This window comes from Arabidopsis thaliana, chromosome 4 (assembly GCF_000001735.4).
Source record: "Arabidopsis thaliana chromosome 4, partial sequence".
Classification (NCBI taxonomy): Eukaryota; Viridiplantae; Streptophyta; class Magnoliopsida; order Brassicales; family Brassicaceae; genus Arabidopsis; species Arabidopsis thaliana.
Window position 1 is genome coordinate 8,462,292 of NC_003075.7, and position 10,590 is coordinate 8,472,881.

Here is a 10,590-nt window from a genome sequence, read left to right on the forward strand (position 1 = left end):
ATATTTTCTATAATGAAAGAAATCTTATAGAAATTTTTAAAAAGTTACCAATTTAGAAAAATCTCTCTAGAAATTGATAAATATTAATTTATCGATAAATTAATACCTCTCTAAATTAATAAAATTTTGTAGTCCCAACATTATTAATTTATAGAGGTTTTACTGTAGCTTGAATTTTAACTTTCTAATTTATTTATAGAAATTCATGAAAGTTCATTTTTTTGATATAGCTTTTAATAACACCAAAATTTAATGAAATATTTTCAAATTTTATAATAATGTATAACTTAAAGTCATCTATGTATTTCTATGAACAAAAAATGTAAAACAGAAAGCAAAGAAATACCAAGTAGTACAATATACCACCATAATAACATCTAAAGTAAATATGTTTGTACACAAAAATTTGATACCAAAAGTAAGAGAGATCAAATGAAGAGTATCCTCCATGGCGCTAAAGAGACACATAATGTTATCCACCACAACGATGATCCTCTTAGATTTAATCCTGCTCAATTTAAGACAAAACTCAAAATCTTCAATAAGTAATATCTTTATTAAAGAGAAACTATCTTGTTTTAACGAGTCAAACCTTGATTCTTGCTGCTATCAGGCAGAGCAGGTGGAGAAGACGATGATGAGTTTGACAAAGGAATCCCAAGATTCAAACAGTCCATTCCAAGTGCACCTATCAAACACAAACAATCTCAATTTTTGAGTCTTGGTTTTTCTTCAATTGACAATACATAAAAAATGTTCTGCTTACATTGCTTCAAGCAAGGAAATGTGGTTATGTTCATGAGATTGCTGTAACCTTCACGGCAATTGCAGCTGTATTGAAACGGCATTGAACTGTTGCAAAGCCCTCCTCCACAGTCCATCCATTGACAAGCTATAGTAAAAAACACACACAAGGAGGAAGCAAATGAGATTAGAGGCCCAACGTTTGTAGCTCTACAAGTTTACTAGGAGACCTTGTAAAGGAAATGTGTCTCAAGGTCTCAAGTTCTAGTCTCATCCTGGGGAAGAGGCTAATATTAACATGCTCTGATCTTCGACCCACGGGGACTATATGCCTAGGGCCGGAAAAGCATAAAAAGAATGAGATTAGAGATTTACGGTCGAAAAATGAAGTAATGTTGTCTTTGGGAGGCGGTTTGGGTTGTGCTGGAGAAGCTGCTTCACCACATGTTAGATCAAAGGTACCTAATAAGATGCAGTGAATACTTTGTTATGTTCTCTATAATGATCAAACCAATCTAACCAGTGATCAAGGGAGAGATATTACAGTTGGGGGTGATGCAAGGGAGAAACTTGAGGTGTTGATCAAACTGCTTCCAACCGTCTTCACACTCACATTCATACATAAAAGTTGTGTTTGAAGGTGCTTTGCATTTCCCTTTCCCACATTCCACTTCCTTGCATATATTATCTGTGTTTTTTTTCCCCACAATAATTGTATCAACCAACTTTAAATCATTAACAAAAAAATACTTGATGAGTCACAATCTACTAAATTGGAAATTTGAGAAGGACCCTTCAAAGAAGATCACTTTTTACTCAAAAACCAACTCATAAAGATACTTTAATTCTGTCACGAAAAAAAAGTATGTCCTCTTATTACATCTCTAGTTCAAATTTCGGCGGGAGTTTAACCCTAATCTTGACATAATCAAGTTACATGTCTATTCTTGGACACATAATCAAGTTTTGTTCTTCCTAAATAAAGTTTAGTATTTAAACAGATTATCCTTGTTTATTTTTGCTAATGAGATAATCATTGTTTCAAAGAAGTTAAATACATCAATGAAAAACTAGAGGAACTTAACTTCAATTAACAATAAATCAAGATTTGGATTAAACGATCCCACCAATATCAAATATGAGAAAAACAATTCAGGAAAAAGTGAGGAAGAGGAAGGGACATACCATACACAGGAGCGAAAAGAGGAGAAAGGAAATCGGAAGTAGCTGTCTTCTGGTTGATCAGAAGTAAAGCAGCAACAAGACAGAGTGTGTTCCTAAGACGAGCCATGATTCTGTCTTCTTCTCCCTTAATTTGAAGTACACAGAAAACAATTAATTTGAAATAACAAAATAAGAAGACGAAAGATTCTTGGACTTTTGTTATATAAATTAGTTGAGGATTTGGTAAGTGTGTAAGGTGGATACGGATGTCAATAGTGATGTGGACTGACCGACTTGGCTACAGATTTTCTTGAGTTAGTTATTAGTTGATTGCTGAGATCCAATTAATGCGTTTAATTTTCATTTCTTTGTTTTTTTTATATATTTAGGGTCAACATATTCAATAAATTAGTCTTGAAAATAATCATATCATATTGGAGCAAATAAAAAAGAGAAGAATAATAATCATTCATATCATATTTTTTTGTTGCACTTGCACAATATTGACATTGATATTAAGTTCTATCATATATAATATAATTATTGTGTTTATTACGAACAAAACAAGTTTTATGGATGAATCTGACAAAAAAAACGGCAGAAAGCTAATAAATTATGATCAATAAATTAGTGTTGAAATTAATAATTCAAACCTGTTTCTTTTTGTTCTAAAAATGCCACTGATATAAAGTTTTCTCAAATAAACAGGGTTATTGAATTGAAAATTCATACTATGATTACTATTAATCAGATTCTAAATAATTTATATGAAACAATTCTACATAAGAAAATAGAGAAATCCTTTATACTAGAATTCTAGGAATAAAAAATCTTAAAACTCTATACTAAATCAGATTAATAGATTAATTAGTCATAGACATATAATTCTATTTTTAACATAATATGTTTTTACTTCATTGTAGCCATGTGATACTTAAAAAGTAGAAAGTAATAAGTGTTTAAAAAGTTCTGTTGAATTCCATACCTAAAAAAAATTCTAAGAAGTTGCATTTATAGTTTAAAAGTATTTATGTCAAACATGCTCATCTAGTTTATAGGACACGGTATGCCTTCTATTTTATCCGATAGAATGGCAAAAAGTCAAGTCACCGGCCCATCGAACACGCTTATGTAATAAAGATCACGACTTCAGAACTCTCACGTTGAGCAGTCGCCATTCTAAAGCAAAACAGTGTTTCTATTTTATTTTTTATTTTTTATTAAAGAGAAACAAATACAAGGTCAAGCAAACTGAAAGAGGCACATATACCCCAAAAAAACGCATATGCCAAACAACAACAAAAAAAAAAAACCAAAACTATAAAAAAATCTTAAACGCTCAAGAAGTCCGGACACAAAAGGAGAAGAGACCCCTTAATCTAAGAAAATTAACCAAGCGGAGAGTAGAGAAAACCATGGAGGAGCGATACGTTGCTTTTTAGCAAGATGATCAAGACGCGCCCACATTAACGACTTGATGTCTTTGATGATTGACGTGGGGTCTTGAAATTCGTAGTGCAGATACGAGAGTTACATTTCTTCCAAAGGAGATAGACCGCTGCCTGAAACACAATTATTATGATCAAATCAAGATTTGGATCCCTAGTAGCCGAGTAGACCCAGTGAAAACAAGCCATAAAATGGTTTGGGGGTAACCAAGTGTCGTTAGCTCAATTGGTAAAGATCCTAGACAAAGTTTAGAGATTGCTGGTTCGAGTGACGCTTAGGACGAAACTAATATTACTGGCTGTAGTTTCGGGTCTGGGAGATTATGAGTTTCGGTCCAGAACTTCCTGTTATTCAAAAAAAAAAAAGTTCAAACAACATAACAGGTAATAAAAAACAAGTACTCTCTTAACTCATTAGAACCGTTGCAACGAACACAAGAGGGAGAGATAAAATGTCCCTCGATCCTAAGTCTATCACGGTTCACGGGGGATGATGGTCCGACTTCCACAAATAGATGTCATCATCCAAAGGATTCAACTCCCATAAATTCCTATTCCCATTGTTTCTGTTACCAGTGTTTCTATTTTATAAAAGAGGATTAAAATCACGGCACAAATTCAACCTTAAGCATTAAAATTGAAGTACAAACTCAAAAGACTTCCCCTAAGCTTTCCAATTAAAACCCGAAAACGCAATAAGAACACCAATATGATTGGAGATCCCCAAATGAAATATGTCGTAATAGCTTGATGGTATTGAGTAGCAAAGAGAAGTATTTATATACAATGAGTTTCCTATATTACGACAAGACTGTATCTAAGTAAATCTAGTTAAATAAAAGATTGACATATACATATCTAGTTTAATATCTAAAAGGGACAAAAACAAAACTCAAACGACCTTGCTATATTTCCGCATACAATCAATTATTTGTGTCGTCTACCCATTCATCGCATATAAAATCCAAACATTGGGCATATACATATCAATTTCAGTGGTTTCTAACCAAACAAATATATTCTCGATTTCATTTTGTAGTTCGTGTTCAGTCCTACTCATACATCACAGATTGGTTTTGCTGACTTTGGTAATGGGCCTTATATCTATTAGGGCATTGGGCTTCATTCCTTAACGCTTACTTCGCAATTAATAAACTAATATACACTACTTATAACACTGATCACGTCCAGTTATTTTAGCCGCCAGAACTCAGAAGACATGCAAAAGATCTAAATGCAGCAGAAATAAAAGATTCGAAAATAGTGTCTACGTCAGTCAATCAAATAATGTTGAAACATTGAGACAAATTTCAATATTGGATTGGCAAAAAGAACCAGAAATAGAAGTAGAAGAAGCTAAATTTTGTAAGCAGAAAGTGGCGACATGATCCGAGAACCGAGAGTTTCGTGTTTCGATATGTTAACAGATTTCATTTATAAACCATGGTAACTCTATAATTTTGACAGCTCATCCACTTTAGTAAACATTTAATACGTAGGAATTAAGTGGTTATGTGGTCCATGCATATGTCTCGATACTAACACGTAAATGGAAATATGGTTTCATTCGTACCTATGTTTCTGTATCCACATACGAGTATATTTACTTATGTTTTTTTTTAGTTTTAAAATTATTAATGGAGTATATGTCTAATATATCTGACCGAAACTAATGTCAACTTGTTTAACTAAAAACCCTTACATTTTTCTTCTATTTCTTCTTCTTTTTTGTACTACGATAAAAAAAAATCATAAAATATGTAATTATAGCTTTATAACTTTACTCAGTTGCAAAATAGATAAGAGTTAAATTGAAGTAAGAAAAAAAAGTCATGACCAATAATGCACTAATTACTAAAGCACAAGAAGAAGAAAAATCATCAAAATCATCTTTTATAGAAAAACAAAGAACTTTTATTGTTTTCGACCAATTAAACGGTGCGAGTGAAATATCATTATTTGATTAGTCCATTGTCGTATTCTCTAGCAACTCCACCTCTAGTTTACTTCCTCAAGAAAGAGTCATATCATACGTTAAGTCTATATCGGCAAATCTTGACCAAAAGAATATATCAAATAGAATAAAATATATTGAGATCGAAAGGAATAGACTCTTATTCCAAAGATTAGAAATCAGAATGAAAATGGATCGGCAAACGGCGCCGTATTTGTTGCCGGCCGCCGGGAATAAACAAGAAAAGTAATGGCAACAAACATCAAAGTAATGGTTTGGATAGATCGATGAAACCATAATTGAGGACGCTAGTCAACGTATTGTAGTAACATGCCATGTGATTGCCAGCTTCATGCACAGACACCGACATGTATTATCATGCTACTATTCATATATTAATATCAATATATTAGTCTTATGTAGGAATTTTTTAGTTAACTATTAATGCACGATAATTAAGGAGTGATGATGACAAATCCTCATGCATATATAGTTGGAACAAAGTTCCAATTCATGCACTAACCACTAGTTAATCGTCAATGACAGAGCGAGAGGCAGCAATAATCTTCTCTGATGATTGGCTTCCAGATTCAACAACTTAATTATATCAATGTTTTTTTTGGGTGCAATTTGATTTATATATATACTAGTTATTTAGCATCTCAAGACATTCTTATCATATTTAAGTTGATAACTTGATATTGTAATCAGAATCATCAAATATTGACATTGTACGATGCATGCATTTCATTAGATCCACACTGTCTGATCCGCTTCTTCCATTTGGAGTTTTTGTATACTAATCCCTGATACTAATATAACTATTTAATTCATTTTTTGTTTGTTTAAGATATCATTTTTTACGAGATTTGAGTGAGACATTGCATTGGTTGAACTAATTCACCACAAAAACCTAATTCATTACATACGGACCATTTCTGATTGTTTTAAACTTAATTTCAACTAACTCTTATTTATTGTGGTACCTAAATTTCCTATATAATAATAAGCACATTTAAGAAAATTTGTCGATCTCAAGTTTCAACAACTGTCTATTAAACCCAAATTGTCTAGAAGCAGCATCCATCTTCTCAAGCTAAACAATTGAATTTAGACCTATCATATATGCATCATATCTAATTATCATTTATGGATCTATGGGAAACAAATAAGCAAGAAATATTGTGGTATAGGGTCTAATTACTATCAAAACGTGTCCTACATTTTGAGGGGGTCCTCCGACCAAGAAAATAAATACTTTGGAATTAATCTTTAATGCTGTGAAGACATAAAAGATAAGTATACCAATTTTATTAGCAAGCGTCACTTACTGAAAAACAATCCCTATAAGATTTCTATTTCTGCACAAAAGAAGAAAAAACATGAAAGGTTATATAGTACTTATATATCCATCGAATTTATACGCCCACAAATGACTAATGCCTGATTCACATGCAGGCAATTCAAAACTAGCTCAATTTTCTTCTGTTAACCAGCTCTGATTACTCATTTTATCTAATAGTGTTGGATTATATATAGGGATAAAATGTGATGTATAGATATCTCTTGAATAGTCTCATTCGACTGACCACAAACTAAACTACTAACATCATTTTCTCATACATTTCAGCGTGGGCCAATAAAGCCAACGTGTTTTTATTATTCCAAATGTTGACATAAGATATAATCTATTATATGGTAATGGTAATATGTGTCTCATTCTCATGCTAAAATCCATGAACGCAGAACGTCTCTCATCATAAAATACTAGAAGTTAATGATAAATTATGTCACACGGATTCTGCATGTTCTTATACCCTTTTTTCACATGGCTCACCCATCACAAATCTCACTATCTAATGACTTATTCACCCCTTTCTAAGTCCATGTCCAAGTCCAAAACTCTAGGTGTCTATTTCTTTTGGATGAGCAGTGATGTATCAATATCTCATTATGTTACGTAGCTATCTTAGCTAGGTTCATCACATACGCCGTCCTACATATATTAAGTGTTGAATAGAAAGTTAATTCCATCTATCTCAATTATCAACCAACGTAACTATCGTATTTAGATATCAATCACACACACACACACACACACACAAAAGTTTATGTGATTAATTAGGAGTAGGATTCGGAGCTACATTTAAATGCAAGTTCAAACTCTACAATATCGATAACAATATTAACTCAATTGTTTAATTAGTCTACTTATCTTTTATTGAGTAAACTCGAAGGATATGTATGAGTTGCATAAGAGGGTATTCTAGTACTTTGTGATATCCAACGAATAAGGCAAGGAATCTAATCTGAGCTAATCATAATTATTGAGATTGTGTGTAGTTGGCCTTCGAGTGGATAAATCGTGGCTATGGAGCTTCCGTTCTGCTTCTTCTTCTCCCAAATTATTAAGTCATCCTCCAAATCATATTTCACTAAACTTGCAAAAAATATAAAAAAGTATATATCTTCATAATTAATGAATGGTAATTAACCTACTAAATTTTCATTGATTTATGTATAATGGTTATGTGTTTTTATATTACATATATAGTTTACTAGAGTTTAAACATTCCAACATAATTCCACTAAAACTCAACCAAAAAGGGGGTACAAAAAAAGAGAAAAAAAAAATTAAATGTTATTGAGTGATGGGTAGTTAAAGAACTTATGGTGTTAGGCTGTCCAAAAAGAGAAGCAGTTAAAGAGTTTGGAGTACAATGTCTTAAACAAGAAAATGTCTGTCCCATTATAACATCTCGAAACCAAACACACACACACACACATATAACAATCTCTTCTTCTCTGACATTACACAATGGTGGTTTGAGTTTACAGAAGATAATAATGGGGAAAACTAGCAAATGGTTTCGAAGTCTCTTAACCGGAAAGAAAGAGAGAACAAAGGAACATATCATTCAAAGCGAGTGTGTATTCACTTCTTCCATTCCAGGCACTCCTAAGGAGAAACGTCGATGGAGTTTTCGACGTTCTTCAGCAACTGGACCACCGCCACCAGCTTGTGCTATTACACTGAAAGATTCACCACCACCGCCGCCACCACCACCTCCACCTCCACCGCTACAACAACCATTTGTGGTCGAAATCGTGGACAATGAAGATGAACAAATCAAGAACGTTTCAGCTGAAGAGATTGAAGAATTTGCAGCAATAAAGATTCAAGCGTGCTATCGTTCTCATTTGGTAAATGTTTACAAAAATTCCAAGTAACGAATCCATTTTTTTTCTATTTTTTCTATTTTTTTGCTTCAATTAGTCTAACAAAAGAAATCAAAATTTTATAAATTTTGTGGTAGGCGAGGAAAGCATTAAGAGCATTAAAAGGGTTAGTGAAATTACAAGCACTAGTGAGAGGTCATTTAGTAAGGAAACAAGCAACAGCTACACTTAGATGTATGCAAGCATTAATAACACTTCAAGCCAAAGCTCGAGAACAGAGGATTCGTATGATCGGAGGAGATTCAACAAATCCAAGAACATCGATTCACAAAACCAGGATCAATAACTTTTACCACGTAATGGATCTACAAAACCCATATCTCAAAATCCAAACTTGACAATGACTCCTCAATTTGACCTAACTTTTAAAATCCTCTGTTTTTTGGCAGGAGAATGAAGAAAACATCAAGATTGTGGAAATGGACATTCAATCGAAAATGTACTCTCCGGCTCCTTCGGCTTTAACCGAGATGAGTCCTCGCGCGTATAGTAGCCATTTCGAGGATTGTAACTCATTCAACACAGCTCAAAGTAGTCCACAATGTTTCAGCAGATTCAAAGAGTATTACAATGGAGATACTTTGTCTTCTTATGATTACCCTCTCTTCCCTAATTACATGGCTAATACTCAGTCTTCTAAAGCCAAGGCTCGGTCTCAAAGTGCGCCGAAGCAGAGACCTCCTGAGATCTATGAGAAGCAGATGAGTGGGAGGAGAAGATCTTCGATGGAAGCACCGAGGAATAACGGTGTCCCGAGAGCTGTAAGGATGCAGAGATCTTCATCTCAACTAGGGTCAAACACAGCCAAGGAAAGTCAACAACATCATCATCATCAGTACTATCCGTGGATGGCGATAAAGCTCGATAGATCTAATATTTCGCTTATGGAGAGCGAATGCGGATCTACAAGTACCGTTATGACTAATACCAACTACGGTAGACATGTTGATGTGAGTCCGGAAAGATTACTTGTTTCACAAGAAAATATGAATTTTGAGATTAGCACTTATATTTCTTGACTTTGTATTATTGCAGGTTCAGGGAAACAACAACATGTACTGAACACTGTGCTTTAGAATTTGAGAGATTGCTGGAAAAATAGGCAAGCCTAAAAAACGAAGAGGACAGGTTTATAGGAGTTTTTTTTATGATGATGGAGATTTAACAATCTCTATATGTAAAGCAAAAAATGTAGTAGACTGTAGAAGTGACTCATCTCGTCTTAAATTTTGATTTTTCCTTTTTAATTATCATTCGAATTAACGTTAACAGTATTTGTCAAATTCATGGATGTTACTATGTTCAAAATCCATAATTTGTATATTGATTCGATTACATTAGTCATCAGCAAACTGAATTACAATCAAACAGGACAGGAAAAAAAATTGAAATTTACTTGGCGATTATATTACAAAATAAACTAGTTATCAAAGTACCTTGGAATGACTCTAATCAAATTTTAATTTGGTTTTGAAGACAAAAATTCGGTACAGCTCTGGTTTGGTATGGTCAGACCGAAACGAACACTCATTAATGAAGTTAAAGTTGGACAGTTCCAGTGGGTATAGCCCAATAAGCGTGATAGGCCCATAAACTGTTCATATCATAAAGCCCACGTAATTCTTTTTTTATTTTTTTTAAGTTACGGTATGAAAAGTTTCTTCAGCTCAATAATATAACTTCTCCCCTGCTTCTTGTTTTCTTTTCTTTTTCTTGTATCCATACAAACGCAGAAGAGTGACATTCGCGTTGCGTATATGAAACACACGTTTGTTATTGGGGACTCTACTCGCCTTAATTTTTGGATTAGAAGTAATTGAATGATATCTTACACCATTGGTAAGCATCACCTTCGTAAATAATGTAACCATATTTCATACCGAAAAGTTAATAATGCAACCATATCGATTTATTTCACCTAATGCTATGATACACATTGTTTTAAACATGGATTGATTATACCATCCTCACAATTGTACATTTTTGTCAAATTATAGTTCAGTGTTGTTATAATATTCACCGGGATGAGAAGGACACAAT

The 10,590-nt window shown here is 33.3% G+C and overlaps 2 protein-coding genes and 1 long non-coding RNA gene across 6 annotated transcripts; 2 read left to right on the forward strand and 1 right to left on the reverse strand.

Moving 5' to 3' along the window:
- Positions 1–145: 145 nt before the first annotated feature.
- Positions 146–2,194, reverse strand: AT4G14746 (neurogenic locus notch-like protein). Of its 2 annotated transcripts, NM_148321.3 has the most exons (6): positions 1,930–2,194; positions 1,289–1,432; positions 1,120–1,206; positions 767–892; positions 593–688; positions 146–508 (listed from the first exon to the last, which is right to left on the reverse strand). In NM_148321.3, the coding sequence occupies exons 1-6, from the start codon at positions 2,033–2,035 to the stop codon at positions 429–431; spliced, it is 639 nt and encodes a 212-aa protein (NP_680687.2). In that variant the 5' UTR covers positions 2,036–2,194; the 3' UTR covers positions 146–428. The 2 variants fall into 2 exon arrangements, with proteins under 2 accessions (NP_680687.2, NP_001329637.1); NM_001340964.1 differs by having other exon boundaries at positions 767–1,206.
- Positions 2,195–5,788: 3,594 nt separating this feature from the next.
- AT4G06280 lies at positions 5,789–6,097 on the forward strand. Its single transcript, NR_141990.1, has one exon. It is a non-coding gene; the product is annotated as an other RNA (long non-coding RNA).
- Positions 6,098–7,887: 1,790 nt separating this feature from the next.
- IQD19 (IQ-domain 19) lies at positions 7,888–9,926 on the forward strand. 3 transcript variants are annotated; one of them, NM_001340965.1, is made up of 4 exons: positions 7,888–8,514; positions 8,628–8,846; positions 8,940–9,500; positions 9,586–9,926. In NM_001340965.1, the coding sequence occupies exons 1-4, from the start codon at positions 7,981–7,983 to the stop codon at positions 9,610–9,612; spliced, it is 1,341 nt and encodes a 446-aa protein (NP_001328646.1). In that variant the 5' UTR covers positions 7,888–7,980; the 3' UTR covers positions 9,613–9,926. The 3 variants fall into 3 exon arrangements, with proteins under 3 accessions (NP_001328646.1, NP_001328647.1, NP_193211.2); NM_117560.3 differs by having other exon boundaries at positions 8,009–8,514; positions 9,586–9,896; NM_001340966.1 differs by having other exon boundaries at positions 7,899–8,514; positions 8,940–9,924.
- Positions 9,927–10,590: the final 664 nt, after the last annotated feature.

Coding starts and splice junctions, on each gene's coding strand:
- AT4G14746 (NM_148321.3), bottom strand. CDS start 2,035: ATGGCTCGTCTTAGGAACACACTCTGTCTTGTTGCTGCTTTACTTCTG. Junction 689..766: donor ATTTCCTTGCTTGAAGCAAT/GTAAGCAGAACA, acceptor TGTGTTTGATAG/GTGCACTTGGAATGGACTGT. Junction 509..592: donor TGATAGCAGCAAGAATCAAG/GTTTGACTCGTT, acceptor TAAATTGAGCAG/GATTAAATCTAAGAGGATCA.
- IQD19 (NM_001340966.1), top strand. CDS start 7,981: ATGGTGTTAGGCTGTCCAAAAAGAGAAGCAGTTAAAGAGTTTGGAGTA. Junction 8,515..8,627: donor CGTGCTATCGTTCTCATTTG/GTAAATGTTTAC, acceptor ATTTTGTGGTAG/GCGAGGAAAGCATTAAGAGC. Junction 8,847..8,939: donor GGATCAATAACTTTTACCAC/GTAATGGATCTA, acceptor GTTTTTTGGCAG/GAGAATGAAGAAAACATCAA.